Raw genomic sequence first — 19,437 nt, forward strand, 5'->3', positions numbered from 1 at the left:
CCAATTCAAAATTCTTCAAGTTCTGTCAAATTGGTTGTTGATCATTGCTAGACAACCATTTTCAGGTCTTGCCATAGATTTTCAAGTAGATTTAAGTCAAAACTGTAACTTGGCCACTCAGGAACATTCACTGTCTTCTTGGTAAGCAACTCCAGCGTAGATTTGGCCTTGGCCGTGTTTTAGGTTATTGTCCTGCTGAAAGGGGAATTAAGCTCCAAGTGTCTGGTGGAAAGCAGACTGAACCAGGTTTTCCTCTAGGATTTTGCCTGTGCTTAGCTCCATTCCATTTCTATTTTATCCTGAAAAACTCCCTAGTCCTTAACGATTACAAGAATACCTAATAACATGATGCAGCCACCACTATGTTTGAAAATATGGAGAGTGGTACTCAGAAATGTTTTGTATTGAATTTGCCCCTAACAAAAACTTTGTATTCAGGACAAGAAGTTAATTGCTTTACCACATTTTTTTGCACCATCATTTTAGTTCCTTGTTGCAAACAGGATGCATGGTATGCATTGTATATGCTTCCTTCTTTTCCCTTTGTCAATTAGGTTAGTACTGTGTAGTAACTATAATGTTATTGATCCATCCTCAGTTTTCTCCTATCACACCATTAAACTCTGTAACTGTTTTAAACCATTGGCCTCACTGCGAAATCCCTGAGCCGTTTCCTTCCTCTCCGGCAACTGAGTTAGGAAGGACGCCTATATCTTTGTAGTGATACATCATCCAAAATGTAATTAATAACTTCACCATGCTCAAAGGGATATTCAATGTCTGTATTTTATTTTATTTTTTACCCATCCACCAGTAGGTGCCCTTCTTTGCGATGCATTGGAAAACCTCCCCGGTCTTTGTGGTAGAATCTGTCTTTGAAATTCACTGCTCAACTGAGGGACCTTACATATAATTGTATGTGTGGGGTACAGAGATGAGTTAGTCATAAAAAATTATGTTAAACACTATTATTGCATTATGGCAGGTTGAAGTGGCCAGAGTCAAAATAGTGCAGAAGGTGTCATATGCTGAGGCAGTGAAGAAAGTAGAGGAGGATGGGTCAAGGGGTAGGGATCCTGAGAGGATCCCAATGAGTAGTAGATCTGTGCCAGCACAGAGGGATAGGCCAACGAGTGATTTATGCTTCAGTAAGGTTGGCTTCTTAGTGTTCATAGCAATGGTTATAAACTGTAACACAGAAATGGAATGTAAATCACAGAAAATAGATGTGGTGGTAGCTGCAGAGAAGTATTTGGGTATACAAGATTTGACTTAAGAAGAGTTACAGGGTGTGTTGACGGGTTGGTGTCCTGTTCTCCCAGGCTGTTGGCATGGTGCAGGAACAGATAGGGTCAAAATAGTGGAATGGGGTAGTCGGTTTTTAATGATTGTAGGTGGCAGCTGCAGAGCAGTACCTGTGTGTACGAGATTTTACTGCAGTAAAGTTATAAGATGTTTAGAGATATTAATATTTTTAAATAGTGGTAAATAAGTGTAAGGTTAGTTGGTGGTGCAATTAGTTTAAAACATGTTTTTATCTAAAAACCTGTTTTCACTTTGTCATTATGGGGTATTGTGTGTAGATTGATGAGGACACATTTTTTTTTCATCCATTCTAGAATAAGGCTGTAACGTAACTAAATGTGGAAAAGTCAAGGGGTCTGAATACTTTCCAAATGCACTGTATATAAACTATTACTAAGGAATTATAATTCCATGTCTACCCTAAGACACACACGGTAAGGCAAGGACAATGGGCTACTGCCTGGGAAGCCCAGGGTTCAAGCACAATTACTTTGTTTCTGTTCACACCTCCAATAGACTATGACTTTGTGCACCTGCCACATGCATGCAAGCCCGAAAGAATGGCGCTATGCAGCCTCACAGTGATCATATGATTCCAGTCTTGGAGAGATGACAGTATAAGGAAGCCGTCCACACCCCATCTTTTTACGACCTTATCCATGAATAGGTTGGTAATGAGTAATGCAAATGAGGTTAAATATTTGTCACGTCTATGTTTTTAATACAATAATTGACTATAATTGTTATTCATCCTCATTAACCCATATGAACTTTAGATGGGATAATTACATGGATAAATAACCAAGCTGTGGATAGGCCACACTAAAAAAAGACAGAAACAACATTTTTATTGAACCTTTATTTAACTAGGCAAGTCAGTTAAGAACAAATTCTTACTTACAATGACGGCCTACACCGGCCAAACCCGGACGACGCTGGGCCAATTGTGCGCCGACACTATGGGACTCCCAATCACGGCCGGTTGTGATACAGCCTGCATCGAGGAGTAGATTATTCTGTTCTGTATGCTACAGTAAACATTCCAGTGTAATAACAGTCATTGTATTAAGACTCATTCAACCCTCTATTTTTACCACTGTAGTCTCTTCACGGAACCGTGATAGATTTTTGCAGGGACGGTCAGCCTTTGGAATGGGGAGGTTCTAAATTCCTCGCCGTTGGTGCGTCTTGCCCTGGTGGTGGAAACTGGGAAGGGCTGAAGAAGAGAGCCCAGGTATAAAATCACCACTGTCCCATTCCAACGAAGTGTGAACAGTTTCCAGTATCGAGTGAAGGTAAAGACAAGTTACAGGCCGCCATCATGAGTCGCAGCCCAGAAAGGATGTCTTCTTACCGCCGCCACTTCGAGGGCGCCCTTGCCTCCTCCTCTGCTTCCTACCAGGTGCGGGTTTCGAGCCCTTCACCGACCCGAAGGGATGTACGTCACCGCTCTGCCAGCTACAGTCGCAGCGGTGGAACCATGGGGAGGAGGAACCCCTCCAGCAGCCGCAAATCCCATATGACCAGGTAAAACAACTCTCTTGAAGTTGTATTCTCTATGGATAGGACCATTATAGGCTACAGTTGAGGTTTTAATGCAATATCAGCATTAACTATCCATTTGTTCTTTCACAGGAATACTGCCTCATTTATATTTGTAGGCTTAGCCTAATACTCACTGAATTTATTCCTAATGGGACACTTATTTCTATTGATAAAATATATTTCACTTTGAGTATCAGACCTATTCTGATTATTTCATTACCTGAATAATACAGATAAAAAATGTAATGAAGTCAAATATAGTGGATAGTTGATGACTGGCCTTGTCCACTCCTGTCCTTACCACAGTAGTGTGAGTATGGGGGCCCTGTGCTTCGGAATGAACATGGGCCTGGGGCCCAGCCTGGACCTGGATGCAGCTGCAGCGGAGAACCAAGAATTCATGAGCACCCGCACCGGTGAGAGGCAGGAGATGGTGGCCCTCAACGACCGCCTGGCTATCTACATCGAGAAGGCAAGACCACGCCTCATCTCACACATTCTGTCACTCATACTCTCCTCTCTCTCACTCAAACTCTATGCCACACCCAGTCACACTTTCATGCAAACCTATCTTTTCTGCGCTCTTTCTCACTCACAAGCCCATGTTCTGTCCCAGGTGCGTACTCTGGAGGGGCAGAACAAGCTGCTGGAGGCTGAGATTGATGCTCTGAAGAACCGCTATATGAAGCCGTCTGGGCTGAGACAGCTCTACGAGGGACAGCTGAGAGAGCTCCACCGGATCGCGGAGCAGATGAGAGTACAGAGGGTGAGCTTTATGACCACCAATATGGCCCACCTATAGCCTATGCATGATAATTACTTTTACAATGGTGGACTGGGATGAGACAGACAGGTATTGGGTTTGACTGTGTTTCCTACACCCCAAGGACCTGGCTGTAGCGGCCAAGGGGGCCATGGCAGGACAGGTGGAGGTGCTCAAGGTCAAATATGAGGAGGCTCTGGAGGCCAGGAAGAATGCAGAGTTGGAGATCGAAGCCTTCCGCCCCGTGAGTCAAACACAGATGCAGACATAACCATTAAACAATGTCAACATGAACTCAAATTGTGTACACACAGAATCACCTACCTCATTTACCAGGCTGTCATGAAACAATTTACTGTCTTCTCAGTTATTCCTGTGTATAAACTCAATAATAATTCATCCTCTAACCTTTCTGGCAGGATGTGGATAGAGCCACCTCGGCCCGTATCGGCCTGGAGAAACAGCTGGAGAACCTGGAGGTGGAGCTGACCTTCCTGACCAGAGTTCACAAAGAGGTAACACGTCTGGGTCTATATCTGTGTCTACGTCTGTTTTCCCAACTAGGAAGGTAGCTGTATTCACAGGTATAAGTGTCTTTCACTGTCTTGATTCACAGAGGGGCAACATACCTTTGTATCTATTTTCAGATTGAGGTAGTCCTTTTCGGTGTAACATACTGTATCTTACATACTGTATGTGTCTGTAGCAGCATCTGTTAAGTATGATTTGTGGCCATCACAGGCATGCAGCTGGATTCACACATTACTTATGACAGTATATGACTTAAAGTGGGAGAGTTTGTTTCATGGGCCTAGTGATTGACAGTTTTGTGATGCAAACTTTATCGACTAACTGTGAAAACTGCATGGCGGGCTGAGTTAGGAAGTTAGGGTATACACAGATAAGAATGAAAGCAAAATTCACAGAAGGAATGAGTAGTCTCCATTGTATTTGCCCCGGTCAGGAAATTGAGGAACTGATGCAGCAGATCTATGTGGCGGTGGCGAAGGTGGACATGACCTTTGCCCTTCCTGACCTCTCCTCCGCCCTCAAACAAATCCAGTCCCAGTACGACAGCATCGCTGCCAGAAACCTACAGGTACCAATTGCAGATATTATTACACATCACTTCATACTTGATTACATAATTACACAGAAAACTGAATCCATTTTGTTTCTGGTCTTCCTCAGGAGATGGACGCTTGGTACAAGTCAAAGTTCCAGGACCTGAACAATGTGACAACCAAACACGTTCAAAGCGTTCGAAGTGTGAGGGAGGAAATCGCAAGTTACAAGAAAGATGTAAGTGGGACCCTCTTTTCTTATAATCGATAATACTGTTATTGACAACAGTAGGCAACAGATTGAAAACACACGTGTGTGTGTGTGTGTTTGTCTCTTGTGTGTAGAGCTTAAACCTGGAGCGTGAGTTGGAGTCTATGAAAACGAGAAATGAGTCTCTGGAGGTTCAGATTCGTGATGCTGTGGCGAGACACAAGAAAGAAGAGGAGACACTGCGTGTGAGTTGTACTACTCTCACGACACACCTTTACTGTAGAAAGAAGCATGGGAGGTCAGAATGGATATTTGCTCTACAAAGTGGGCAATAAGTGAGAGTACTTTCAAATGGACTCCAACAGCCGGTCACAATTGGCTCCCTATGACCTAAAAGCTTGTGTGTGTTTCCCACAGGAGCGTATTGAGGGGCTGAAGATGGAGCTGATGGTGATGAAGGAGAAGATAGCTCTGCTGCTGAGAGAGTACCAGGAGCTGCTCAACATCAAGATGGCCCTGGAGATTGAGATCACCACCTACAGGTGACAATCATAACTCCCCTATAGTCTAAACAGGCCTTTTCTGCTCCTCATTTCCCATTGAAGAGAAAATAACTGGACAGGTAAATGCAGATTGCACCAAGTAGGTGTCCTCCATATTGCTTTCAGCTATCCTGGGTTTGTCAAATCTGTAGAGATGAAAAAGAGGAGGCATGCAGCAACACAACTCTTTTGATATGCAGCCTACTTTATGGTTGCTAAGTGTAAATCTGTGATTTTGTGTGTCTTCTCTGTGGTTGTGAATTTGGCAGGGCGCTGATCGAAGGCGAGGACACCCGTCTCAGCACCATGGTACAGAGCATGTCCCTGGGAGGAGGAAGAGGAGGTGTGGCCATCAGCGCTAGCTCCACCTCGGTTAGTGCCGCCTCTGTCAGCGGATACGGGGCCGGGCTGGGCAGAGCCCCTGGTATTGGATACGGAGGCACCAAAGAGGCCCCTGGCGGGGCGGTGATATCACCAGAGAGCCAGACGGAGAGCTTCGAGGAACAGTCAGTGGAGATGACTGAGCGGAAGACTCTTCTCATCAGGTAGAGCAAGCCTGGGTCATAAATTAAACCGTACTGGGAGATAATTTTACCAATAATCTGTGGATAAAATATGGCATACCGGTAGTCTGTTTTGTCACCTGAATAAGTGATTGAGGACATTTTTATATATTTGTATAAAATATATTTGTCACCCAGTGTTGTTTTCAAACCCCTTTTTCCCTGCCCTTTCCCATTTTCTCTCAGAACAGTTAAGACAGATGACATGTATGAGAGCGACACACAGGAATGCACCATTACCATCTCTGGAGCTGCTGACGACACAGACGAGGACTAGAGATGGAAGTCCAGGCTCCTAACTCCTACACCACTGAATGAATGTTAGACCCCTTGAGACCTAAGCCCCAGCCCTTCCACCCTTGCCCCCAAAAATGTAACCCACACCAACCCCCTAGGATAGTGGTCTTCAGAATCCCTATGGTCCTCTTCTCAGTGTCTCTGTCTCTGCCTGCACTAAACTCCCTCTTAGCCTCACATTGCCTTTCTGTTAGCCTTTAACTCCCTGTGTGTGTGTGTCTGAGAACCATATCGCTCTACAAGCAACAAATAAAATAAAAAACAGCAAAGCAATTATAGTATTTTTCACTCAATGTGGTAATTTCCAAACATATTTAGGTAAAAAAAAAAAAAAAAAAAAATTGGACAAATTTGATGTCCAGTTTCCTATTTTTACTCCTGGTGTTCAACAATTACATCAAATCAAATGTATTTATATAGCCCTTCGTACATCAGCTGATATCTCAAAGTGCTGTACAGAAACCCAGCCTAAAACCCCTAACAGCAAGCAATGCAGGTGTAGAAGCATGGTGGCTAGGAAAAACTCCCTAGAAAGGCCAAAACCTAGGAAGAAACCTAGAGAGGAATCAGGCTATGTGGGGTGGCCAGTCCTCTTCTGGCTGTGCCGGGTGGAGATTATAACCATGGCCAATATGTTCAAATGTTCATAAATGACCAGCATGGTCAAATTATAATAATCACAGGCAGAACAGTTGAAACTGGAGCAGCAGCATGGCCAGGTGGACTGGGGACAGCAAGGAGTCATCATGTCAGGTAGTCCTGAGACATGGTCCTAGGGCTCAGGTCCTCCTCCGAGAGAAAGAAAGAATTAGAGAGAGCATACTTAAATTCACACAGGACACCGGATAGGACAGGAGAAGTACTCCAGATATAACAAACTGACCCTAGCCCCCCGACACAAACTACTGCAGCATAAATACTGGAGGCTGAGACAGGAGGGGTCAGGAGACACTGTGGCCCCATCCGATGACACCCCCGGACAGGGCCAAACAGGAAGGATATAACCCCACCCACTTTGCCAAAGCACAGCCTCCACACCACTAGAGGGATATCTTCAACCACCAACTTACCATCCTGAGACAAGGCCGAGTATAGCCCACAAAGATCTCCGCCACGGCACAACCCAGACAGGAAAATCACATCAGTGACTCAACCCACTCAAGTGACGCACCCCTCCCAGGGACGGTATGAAAGAGCCCTAGTAAGCCAGTGACTCAGCCCCTGTAATAGTGTTAGAGGCAGAGAATCCCAGTGGAAAGAGGGGAACCGGCCAGGCAGAGACAGCAAGGGCGGTTCGTTGCTCCAGAGCCTTTCCGTTCACCTTCACACTCCTGGGCCAGACTACACTCAATCATATGACCCACTGAAGAGATGAGTCTTCAGTAAAGACTTGAGGTTGAGAGGTTGAGACCGAGTTTGCGTCTCTCACATGGGTAGGCAGACCATTCCATAAAAATGGAGCTCTATAGGAGAAAGCCCTGTCTCCAGCTGTTCGCTTAGAAATTCTAGGGACAATTAGGAGGCCTGTGTCTTGTGACCGTAGCGTACGGCAGGACCAAATCAGAGAGATAGGTAGGAGCAAGCCCATGTAATGCTTTGTAGGTTAGCAGTAAAACCTTGAAAACAGCCCTTGTGCTAGCCCAGTGCTAGCCCTTGAGGCTAGCACTGGAGTAATATGATCAAATTTCTTGGTTCTAGTCAGGATTCTAGCAGCCGTATTTAGCACTAACTGAAGTAGTGCTTTATCCGTGTAGCCGGAAAGTAGAGCATTGCAGTAGTCTAACCTAGAAGTGACAAAAGCATGGATTAATTTTTCTGCATCATGTTTGGACAGAAAGTTTCTGATTTTTGCAATGTTACGTAGATGGAAAAAGCTGTCCTTGAAACAGTCTTGATATGTTCTTCAAAAGAGAGATCAGGGTCCAGAGTAACGCCGACAGTCATAGCAGCAGTCTTTGTAGTTGAGGTCCGTTCAAAGCAGTGCAATTACTACACTATAAAACAGTAATACAAAATTGATCTACAATAACTGCTAATGTAAACATGTACCACTACATTGACAGAGGATTAAGGTTGGGTAAAAAAAAGAAGAGGATTACAAGTCTAACCTTATTTAGCATATTTTCCCTTCATTGTCCAATACAGTGATTCCCTTTCATTCACATTGACAAATCAAATTGTTCAGACTCATAGAAAAGTGATAACACAGTATTAAATGCAGTGCACATTATAAAATGATTTGGCACCTGATAAAGACTACAAATTTGACGTAGAATCATGGGTTGAGGAAGTTGTCATTAGATGCACGATTAAAAAATGTGTTCGACAGACATTGCATAATGCCTGTTTATAAAGGTTTGGGCTCCTCTCCCACTCCTCCTGCGATGTGGTACACTGCCAGGCTAACTTCATGTGCCAGGGCATCAGCACTCTCCTGAAACACACATCACCCTCAGACAGTGAGATAACAGAAAAAGAAAGAGTAAAGAAAGGTAAAGGCATAGTGAGTGAACAAAGAAATGTGAATTGAGTGAATCCCTATCGCTCAGTGTTTTTTTCCGTTCAAGTAGGTTTGAGTGTCAGCGTCTAAATCCCACCTGGGTGTCTGCCTCGGCGTACACTCGGACCACATCCTCAGTACCTGAGGGGCGGACAAAGGAGCGTGCCTGTCTGTGCTTATTCACCAGGCTGTCTATGGCCTCCTGCAGACCTGCTGGACTCACTGTTCTCCTCTCTGCATCTGTAGTGTCAATCACACGCCGGTCTGCCACCCACAGGCCACACAACAACACTGCAACTGAGGCACTGGGATAAACAGTGTTAAAACATATATACAAGATTTCCTTATTATACAGGCATTTAAAGTAACATACGATGCACCCACCCACGCAAATACACACCTTGACTTTGAGCTGTCTGTTGGGCAGGTCTGTGTAGGTGGCGTCCCATTGTTGTACGGTCATCCCTCTGATGGTTAACACCGCCTCAATCAGTAGCATGTCAGAGATAGCATCTCCTACGGTCTACAGTGAGAGCGAGAGAAAATGTCAGTTATGCATACAGGATTGGACCCTTAAATTGCAACGAACGTGTGTAGTCACTATTGCTAAAAACGGTTGATTGTGTTGCCATGGCCGTGTGTGGTCATACCTGGTTGAGGAGGTTGACCGTGTTCTGCAGTAGCAGTGCAGCGTTTTCCCTCTCGTCGGTGTTGGAGTCCCGGGCTAGCTGCTGGATCTTCTCTTCTGCTTCTTTACTGAACAAGACCTGAGACAGGACCGCAATCATACAGACAGGCCGTCACTGAGCGGGCACGTTCAAGCAATCTACCCATCACAGATCAGTGTGTAAGCATGTGCAAGTCGGTTTCCTACTCACAGTCCCGTGGGCGTTGGCCTCGAAGTAAACACCAATGTCAAACTCCTGGGCTGCATGGTGAATGTGTTTCACTCCGGTCTTGGTACACCGCACTATCACCTGGAGGGAGGAGAGGTCAGCACTGATCGCATGTGTGTTGGAGCGACTAAGGTGTGTTTGTGTGTCCTCACCTTCATCGTGTCTTCCAGGTAGCGTGTAGAGCTGCCGTTAGCGTATGCCGTCTGTACCACGGCTATTTGTAGGTCAAGACCAGCCTGCGCAAATCAAAACACACACAGGGGAACATGTCAGTGTGTGCACACTTCTGAATGAGGAGGAGTTGGTGTGTTATGTAGGGGCATGTTTAAGCATCACAGGTGAGTATAGCGAGTGCGTGGGTGTATACCTGTGTAAGCAGTTCTTTGAGGTATGTGCTGATGAGGGTGGCAATCTTGTCTCCCGTCTAGCAGGTGAAATCTCCTTGCTGAGTCACAGTAGTAATAAACAATACGATCAGCATCACCATCATACGAACAGCAACGCTCCCCTGCACTCATCTCCACACCTAGAGAGAGAGATGTGAGACAAAAGAGGAGAAAGATTGGGATGGGAAAACGAGGGAGAGAGCAATACAGACAGACAGACAGAGAGTGGATGGCTCTGACCCTTCTCTGATCGTCTAGTGCAATCGGAACAGAGTAAAAGGAGCAGGTTTCTTGGCGCAGAAGAATAGATTCAAGGCATAATGCACAGACAAGGGTATGGTAGGATGTGAATACAGTGGAGGTAAACCTAGGCATTGAGTGACGACGAGAGAGGTTTTGTCTCTAGAGACATCATTTAGACCAGTTGAGGTCACCACATGTGTGGGAGGTGAAACAAAAGGGCTAGCTAAGGAATATTGAGCAGGTCTGGAGGCTCTACAGTGAAATAAGACAATCACTAACCAAAACAGCAATATGGACAAGGCAGATTGATATTAGGGAGAGGCATGCGTAGCTGAGTGATCATAGGGACCAGTGGGTAGCTAGGCGAGCTGGAGACACGGGGATTCAGACAGCTAGTGGGCCAGGGCTAGCAGAAGGGCCTTAGGGGGACGTCGTGACGGAAGAGTCTGTTGTAGCCCCCTCAGACGTTACATTGGTAGTCCAGTCGTGTTGGATCGGCAGGGCTCCGTGTTGGCAGTAAAAGGGTCCAGGCCAATTGGCAAAATAGGTATTGTATCTCAAGAAATTGGCTGATGAACCTCTTCAGCTAACAGTCCGATATGCTCTAGACAGCTAGCGGGCTGAGGCTAGCAGGCTAGCGGATGGGCCTTCAGGGGACGTCACGATGGACGAGCCTGTTGAAACCCCTCGGGTGGATTACATCACTAGACCAGTCGTGATGGAACGGCGGGGCTCGTGTCAGCAGTAAAATGGGTCCAGGCCAATTGGCAAAAAAGGTATTGTCGCCCAAGGAGTGGCTAATGGACCTCTTCAGCTAGCTGGGAGATAGGCCTAGCACGAGGCTAGTTCCAGGCTCACTGGTGCTTGCTTCGGGACAGAGACTTTAGCCAGGGGGTAGCCACTCGAATAGCAGCTAGCTAGCTGCGATGATCCAGGTGAAAAGGTTCAGAGCTTGCGGTAGGAATCCGGAGATGTGGAGAAAAAGTAGTCCGGTATGCTCTGGGTTGAATTCGCTGTGCAGACTGACAGGAGTTGAGGGCTAAGGTTAGCTGATGGCCGCTAGCAGTGGCTAACTGGCTACTAGCTAGTTAGCTGGCTAGCTTCTGTTGGGGGTTCCGGTTCTTAAGTATAGAAAATAGGAGATCCATACCACATTGGGTGAGGCGGGTTGCAGGAGAGTATGTTGAAACTGAGGTTAAAAATATAAAAAAATATATACAAATGAAAAAATATATATACATGGGACACGACAAGACAAAGACATCTGAACTGCTACTAGCAGTGAACTGCTACTTGGTTTAACCTTATAATAACAAGCAAGCAATTATAACAAGCAAGTATAAGTTCTTGCAAGTGAATAAACTTGCTTATAACTGCTGACCAATTTTTGTCATTCAAACCAACAATCAAATATCAAGGTGTAGTTAAACCCAAGAGTTAATGCACCTTTACTGTGGCTTTCCAGGGCGTGGACTCCATCCAGTACTGCCTGTGATAGGCTCTCACTACTGGGCCTGATGGAACACAACCAATCACATTAAATATCTGAGGTAACCTTGGTTGAGTTCTTATTGCATCACCTGGTGCCCCGGATGGGGTGAGTTTAAGTATTTTAGATCATTCCATTGGTCCTAAAGTGAAATTTTTACCCACCCGGGACACCGGGTGATGCAAAATGAACTTGCCCCCTGTTATATTGCTAACCCTTGACATTCAAGATTATAGTTTAGTTTCTAGACTAGATAATGTTAATACCCCAGTACCTTGTGTCTTTACTCACAAACACGCTGGCCTCCTGGGCCATGCTAATGGCCTCTCTCTCGATTACGTCCTTCATGGCGGTGAGGAGCCCCTCCTGCTCTGCGTTGGCCAGCTGGGTGGCATAGCCCTCCCACGCAGGGGTCACCATCTCCCCCATGGTGTCCACCAGCTTAACCCCGTTATCCTCCTGGAGAGGGAGGGTAGAGGGATATAGTGGATGGGAAGGGAGTGGAGGAGAGAAGGAAGGAAGGGGTAAGAAAGGAACAGGAAGGGGTGATTGTAGTATAGTGTGGATATTAGGGGTGAGGTAGATGGAGAGAAGGAGGAGGGGAGAGATAAAGATTGGGATATTGTGTAAGTCAGAAAAGCAATAGTTTCCATGAAAGCAAATCAATTCCAGACAACCTTTTTGTAATAATATCAGCAGCTTTATTTGTGGCCCTCAGAGCAGACCAGAATAGAACCAGGGACGATCGGTCCACCTTAAAAAGCACAAGTAAGAGGATTGACACCCACCATCTCAGATTGTTCTAAAATCTTTTCTGTTGTTAGAAATATAATTTGATTTGAGCAATTAAGCACCCAAATTGGCCATCTTAATTTATAAGATTCATATAATATTATATAAATATAGTACCTAACATCCGATTTGGACCAAGCATGAGTTGCTGTCATAACTTGTCCATAAACTGCTGACAGGGTAAGGAAACCAATATGTAATTTGTGTGAACTCTCCAACATTGGGGGGATTATTATATATATATTTAAATCACCTAATAGCATCTAGTGGTCAGAACCTGGTATTATAAGGATGTAGGATGGGACACAAACCTAACAGCTTCAATGACTAACTTCTCTGAACAGGGTTGGAAAAAAACTTCCCCAAATTCACTGAGAATATATTACATAGTAAGAAAAAACAATACTCCGAGCTGCAGCTCCATAGTACTTGTCAGAAAGAAAATAGACACAGATTAATGGTTGTTGGGGAGGGTTGGGGGGAGGAGGGGGGGGGGGGGGTCCATGTGTGGCTTTTGACCATTTCTTTGAATTCTTCATGTCTTAATCATTGTTTTTTTCTAATTAGTCCAAATCAGATGTTAGGTACTACATTTATTGAATATTACATGAATCCTATAAATTAAAATGGCCAATTTGGGTGCAATCAATTAGCTTAATTTATCATAGATCAAATTATATTTCAACAAAATAATGTTGCAGGAATGCTATTATCTGTTTCTAACTACAGAAATGATTTCAGAACAATCTGAGATGTCATGGTTTGCTTGAAATGACATGGAATGACCCTGAAGCCATATAGGTACAGCGAAGGGTATTAAAAGGAAGCAAGTGTTAGGTTTGGCTCAGCTCAGGGTTGTGTGACGCAGTGACCATGACTCCAATGGTGGCCTTAGTCTTCTTGGAGCGGAGTGTGGCCAGTAAACCCATTCGGAACATGACATGGTCTAACTGCTTAGAGTTGGTGCGGAACCCAGCAGTACCATACTGTAGGACCAACCCTACAGGTTTAGGGTGGACAGCAGACTGCTGGGATACTTCCTCAAACTGGGCCATTCCTGAAACACCAAAACAGAAAAACAAAGGGGATGTCTCAATCATTTGAAGTGGGTTCGTCTCTTCAGCTCATCTCCTTCATAAGATGTAGCCTGTATTAATCAGGGGGCAGAACATGTTTAAAATACCCCAAATAATAAAAATGATGTGATAATATATTAATTTTGAACAGTTTACAATAATAATGATAGCCACAACCCTTTATCAACACGATTTCAATATTTGATATGTCAATTTAATGAGGGCACTGAGAAACCATGTTCACTCATTCGTCCTAAATCCACTATGATGTAGCCTTGGCACTACCAGGTCATACTCTACGGGGCAAAGTTTATTTCAAAGGTGTATCTGTGCTGCTGCTGATCATTGATAGCTAGGTAAACTAAATCAACTCATGCAGAAACATGATTAAGCTCCTTCCTCTCTATTGACAGACTGATATCGCAGCATGCGTGCAAGGTAATTTACTTGTTACAATACAAATAGAATACCGGCTATTAATTTCGAAATGTTTACTAAACGTATAAATAGTTTCACTTACTTGCAGTTGTTGAAGGAATGAATTGAAAGCCTCTCGATTCTACTTGCGACGTGGCTGCAGTTCCTTGTACGTCCCTTGACCACGCCCTTGAACTGTCATGCTCCGCTGCACCGCACAAAACCAATCATCTGAGCACATAGTAGGCTGGGCAGATTAGACATGTTTTGATGCATTTATTCAGTGGGCACAGCTTTAGAGGACGATTTCCCCAAGGATAATTAGTGGGCTAAAAGCTTTACCCAATGTTTTTACCGACTCAAGACAATTCAATATACATATCGATTTAATCATAAGACTGTGCCCAGAATAAATGTGCCTATATAAAATGCAGTTCTTGCCTATTGTACACTACATGGCCAAAGGTATGTGGACACCTGCTCGTCGAACATCTCATTCCAAAATCATGGGCATTAATACGGAGATGGTCCACTCTTTGCTGGTATAACAGCCTCCACTCTTCTGGGAAGGCTTTCCACTAGATGTTGGAACATTGCTGCGGGGACTTGCTTCCATTCAGCCACAAGAGCATTAGTGAGATCGGGCACTGATGTTGGGCATTTAGGCCTGGCTCGCAGTCGGCATTCCAATTCATCCCAAAGGTGATCGATGGGGTTGAGTGCAGGACTCTGTGCAGGGCTCTGTGCAGGCCAGTCAAGTTCTTCCACACTGATCTTGACTAACCCTTTCTGTATGGACCTCGCTTTGTACACAAGGGCATTATCATGCTGAAAGAGAAAAGGGCCTGCCCCAACTGTTGCCACAAAGTTGGAAGCACAGAATCATCTATAATGTCATTGTATGCTGGAGAGTTAATATTCCCTTCACTGGAAGTAAGGAGCCTGAGCCATGAAAAACAGCCCCAGACCATTATTCCTCCTCCATCAAACTTTACAGTTGGCACTATGCATTGGGACAGGTAGAGTTCTCCTGGCATCCGCCAAACACAGACTCCTCCATCGGACTGCCAGATGTTGAAACGTGATTCATCACTCCAGAGACTGTGTTTCCACTGCTCCAGAGTCCAATGGCGGCGAGCTTTACATCACTCAGAAACCATGTGTTTGATGCTTTTGATACCATTCAATGATTCCGCTCCAACCATTACCACAAACCCGTCCTCCCCAATTAAGGTTGCACCATCCTATTGGTGGCCTACCACTTCGTGGCTGAGCCATTGTTGCTCCTAGAGGTTTCCACTTCACAATAACAGCACTTACAGTGTTATACATCTGTCAGCAACGGGTGTTGTAAACTAAAATGAATCATGAAAGAACAATATAGTAAACTGAAATAAAATAATTAACAAACCCATTCGAAAAACTAAAACTACACTGAAACAGTTATCTTTGACTCCAAAAATGTACAAAAATAAAAAACAAAACTAGGATGAATGTGTGTTTATTCAATCTGGTGGGTAAATGCAACCAGGAGACAGAATTGTTTCAAATACGCCTAGCTGTGAACGTATGCGTGAAGGGCTGTAGGAAGTCAGGCGCAGGAGAGCAGATATTTGGTAGCAAAACGGAGCCTTTTATTTGGCGAACCAAAAGCACACAGCACAAACGAACACGAAATACAAATACAGGTTGAACATAACCCAGCACAACCAGCCTAACGTGCACATACATGAAAACAGATAAACAATACCACACAAAGACTTGGGGGAAACAGAGGGTTAAATACACAACACATAATGAGAGAAATGAGAACCAGGTGTGTGGGAAAACGAGACAAAATAAATGGAAAATGAAAAATGGATCAGCGATGGCTAGAAGACCGGTCTACATCGACCGCCAAACACAGCCTGAACAAGGAGAGGCATTGACTTCGGAAGAAGTCGTGACACTAGCTTGCACATCACTATCACTAGCTATCACCTGGCTATCACTGGCTAAGAGGGAAATAAAAAATTGGCTAAGTAGCTAAACTGAAAAATCACTATTACGTAAGTATTCAGACTCTTTACTCAGGACTTTGTTGAAGCACCTTCCAAACTTCTTCCTTTTAAGAATGATGGAACCCACTGTGTTCTTGGGGAACTTCAATGCTGCAGTCATTTTTTGGTACCTTTCCCCAGATCTGTGCCTCTATACTTTCTCAGAGATCTACGAACAATTCCTCCTCCTTCCTTAGTTTTTGCTCTGACACGCACTGTCAACTGTGGGACCTTATACAGTGGCTTGTGAAACCCCCCCCCCCCCACACCTACGACGCTGCGCATTGGTCCTCCGATCCTTCTCGCTACTCCTCCTCAGAAGAGGACTGTACTGACTGACCTCGCCTTCTGGATGATAACGGGGTGAACAGGCAGTGGCTCGGTGGTTGTTGTCCTTGATGATCTTTTTGGCCTTCCTGTGACATCGGGTGGTGTAGGTGTCCTGGAGGGCAGGTAGTTTGCTCCCTCTAGAGAGCCTTACGGTTGTAGGCGGAGCAGTTGCCGTACCAGGCGGTGATACAGCCCGACAGGATGCTCTCGATTGTGAACCTGTAAAAGTTTGTGTGTTTTTGGTGACAAGCCAAATTTCTTCAGCCTCCTGAGGTTGAAGAGGCGCTGCTGCGCCTTCTTCACCACGCTGTCTGTGTGGGTGGACCATTTCAGTTGGTCCGTGATGTGTACGCCGAGGAACTTAAAACTTTCCACCTTCTCCACCACTGTCTCGTCGATGTGGATAGGGGGTTGCTCCCTCTGCTGTTTCCTGAAGTCCACGATCATGTCCATTGTTTTGTTGACATTGAGTGTGAGGTTATTTCCCTGACACCACACTCCGAGGGCTCTCACCTCCTCCCTGTAGGCCGTCTCGTCGTTGTTGGTAATCAAACCTACCACTATAGTATCGTCTGCAAACTTGATGATTGAGTTGGAGGCATACATGGCCACGCAGTCATGGGTGAACAGGGAGTACACGAGAGGGCTGAGAATGCACCCTTGTGGGGCCCCAGTGTTGAGGATCAGCGGGGTGGAGCGGGGTTTTGTTTCCTACCCTCACCACATGCGGACGGCCCGTCAGGAAGTCCGGGACCCAGTTGCAGAGGTCGGGGTCGAGACCCAGGGTCTCGAGCTTGATGACGAGTTTGGAGGGTGCTATGGTGTTAAATGCTGAGCTGTAGAACAGAGTGAGTAAAATAACGCACTTTACTCAAAAAACAAACAACCAGAAATTCCACGCAGGGAAAACACACCATAACACAGAAGACTAACACTAAACAAGAAACAATCACGCACAAAACATCATGGGAACCAGAGGGTTAAATAGGGAAAATAATTATTACGTAATGGGGACCAGGTGTGTAAAATCAAGACAAAACAAATGGAAAAAGAAACGTGGATCGGTGGCGGCTAGAAAGCCGGTGACGATGACCGCCGAATGTCGCCCGAACAAGGAGAGGCACTTTTACAGCTGCACCATCGAGAGCATCCTGATGGGTTGCATCACTACCTGATATGGCAACTGCTCAGCCTCCGACCGCAAGGCACTACAGAGGGTAGTGCGTACGTCCCAACACATCACTGGGGCCAAGCTTCCTGCCATCCAGGATCTCTATACCAGGCGGTGTCAGAGGAAAGCCCTAAAAATGGTCAAAGACTCCAGCCACCCTAGTCACAGACTGTTCTCTCTGCTACCACACGGCAAGCAGTACCGGAGCGCCAAGCCTAGGTCCAAGAGGCTTCTAAATAGCTTCTACCCCCAGGCCATAAGACTCCTGAACATCTAATCAAATGGCTACCCAGACTATTTGCATTGCCTCCCTCCCCCCTTCTACGCTGCTTCTACTTTGCTATTATCTATGTCACTTTAATAACTCTACCTACATGTACATATTACCTCAATTACCTCGACACATTGACTTTGTACCTGGTACCCCCCTATTGTTATTTTACTGCTGCTCTTTAATTATTTGTTATTCTTATCTCCTACTTGTTTTAGGTATTTTCTTATTAGTGAATTGTTGGTTCAGGCCTTGTAAGTAAGCATTTCACTGTAAGTTCTACACCTGTTGTATTCGGTGCATGTGACAAATGCAATTTGATTTGATTTGAAAATATAAATATTTGTATATAACTAAACTAAATAAAAACTATCAAATCAGGTCTGAAAACGAACTGAAAATAAACTTACTTCCAAATAATAATACAAAAACGAATAGAAATAAAAACGAATGTAAAAACACAAAACTATAATAACTTTGCTCTAGGCAATACATGCTAATTATAGGGCATAATAAAGCCTATACGTGTGTGGCAACGTGTCAATGACCAGGGTAAACAACCGCAGGGAAGGAAACTAACAGTAGTAATGGGAGAGCGAGTAGCATCACGAGGGCACGGGCCATTTGGAAAATATACTTCCTGTGCGAAGTGGGTTCAAATCTGTCTCTTTAATATTTTGCACCATTGCAGTAGTGCTCACTCGTAAACCCTTTGACATATTAATGATATGATTGCAAGGCTATACAGTAGGCCTAGGAATATTCCCCTTTAAGAACGCGCCACGGTGAGCGTGGGATGGACGTGTGTCGGTTTGTTAATGAAGTGTCACCTGACCCTGTCCTAACTTTGCACGGGGGGAGAGGATAGATAGTCCAAATAAACATACATTCGAGTGAGTGGAAGACACAATTATTTCCAACATCTCCATACAGTATAGCCTAGTAGCCTATTCAGCCTCCTTGGATTGGTGCGCCGGTCAGTGTTGGCTCTTGGCACAGGGGTTAGAGGCACATCTGCTGTCGACAGAGGCTCGTTGTCCTTCTCTATCAGACATTCTTGATCAGAAGAAAACGTCCGGAGCGAAGATTTTAATCAACGAGCCGACTGTGCGTCACTACAAAATCGTTATTTTGAAAGCGCCCCCGTGCATTTTACTCCTTCGGTTTGCCTTTTTTTCCGTGCGTCGTGGAGAAGGAAACACGGACGGTGTATCCGATGCTCCTGCAAAACGGATAACGGAATATTCTATGTATGTTTGACGAAGGTTGGACCTTTGGCCAAACCCATTCATTGTAAGGATAAGAAACGCTGCGAGGTCGCAACGTTTTCAATCTCCTGATTGCTTCTTTATTATTGCTTTATTGCTGTGGGCTGAGGAAATACATTGTATTTCTAGCGTAGTGTTACGTAAGAGTGACTTTATCCAAGGTGCTGAATTGAACGGTATAGCGGGGACACAGAAGGAAGAAGGCAATCTTGTTTAAGTCTACCCAGGTCAGAGCACACATCAACGTGACCCAATTATTTAATGTCAAA

The 19,437-nt window shown here is 44.9% G+C and overlaps 2 protein-coding genes and 1 pseudogene across 2 annotated transcripts in view; 2 read left to right on the forward strand and 1 right to left on the reverse strand.

The window, feature by feature from the left end:
• The first annotated feature begins 2,626 nt into the window (after positions 1–2,626).
• Positions 2,627–6,270, forward strand: LOC139415615 (notochord granular surface). Its single transcript, XM_071163730.1, has 11 exons — positions 2,627–2,832; positions 3,157–3,322; positions 3,467–3,616; positions 3,738–3,857; positions 4,033–4,128; positions 4,578–4,712; positions 4,805–4,915; positions 5,023–5,133; positions 5,306–5,430; positions 5,700–5,975; positions 6,180–6,270. Exons 1-11 carry the CDS (start codon positions 2,627–2,629, stop codon positions 6,268–6,270), a joined length of 1,587 nt encoding a protein of 528 aa, XP_071019831.1.
• A 2,367-nt stretch (positions 6,271–8,637) lies between these two features.
• On the reverse strand, positions 8,638–13,651 carry LOC139415430 (phosphoacetylglucosamine mutase-like; annotated as a pseudogene).
• Positions 13,652–18,736: 5,085 nt separating this feature from the next.
• LOC139415213 (clathrin coat assembly protein AP180-like) overlaps positions 18,737–19,437 on the forward strand; it is a 39,221-nt gene continuing 38,520 nt past the window's right edge. Inside the window, exon 1 of the mRNA XM_071163117.1 lies at positions 18,737–19,395. The gene's annotated coding sequence lies outside the window, so the exon portion shown is untranslated. The remainder of the gene's footprint in view (positions 19,396–19,437) is intronic.

This window comes from Oncorhynchus clarkii, chromosome 8 (assembly GCF_045791955.1).
Source record: "Oncorhynchus clarkii lewisi isolate Uvic-CL-2024 chromosome 8, UVic_Ocla_1.0, whole genome shotgun sequence".
Taxonomy (NCBI): domain Eukaryota; kingdom Metazoa; phylum Chordata; class Actinopteri; order Salmoniformes; family Salmonidae; genus Oncorhynchus; species Oncorhynchus clarkii.

Excerpts from the sequence above, each read along its gene's own strand:
- LOC139415615 (XM_071163730.1), top strand. The coding sequence starts at position 2,627 with ATGAGTCGCAGCCCAGAAAGGATGTCTTCTTACCGCCGCCACTTCGAG. Across the intron at positions 4,129-4,577 it reads TGACCAGAGTTCACAAAGAG|GAAATTGAGGAACTGATGCA; the intron begins GTAACACGTCTG and ends TGCCCCGGTCAG. Across the intron at positions 4,916-5,022 it reads TCGCAAGTTACAAGAAAGAT|AGCTTAAACCTGGAGCGTGA; the intron begins GTAAGTGGGACC and ends TCTTGTGTGTAG.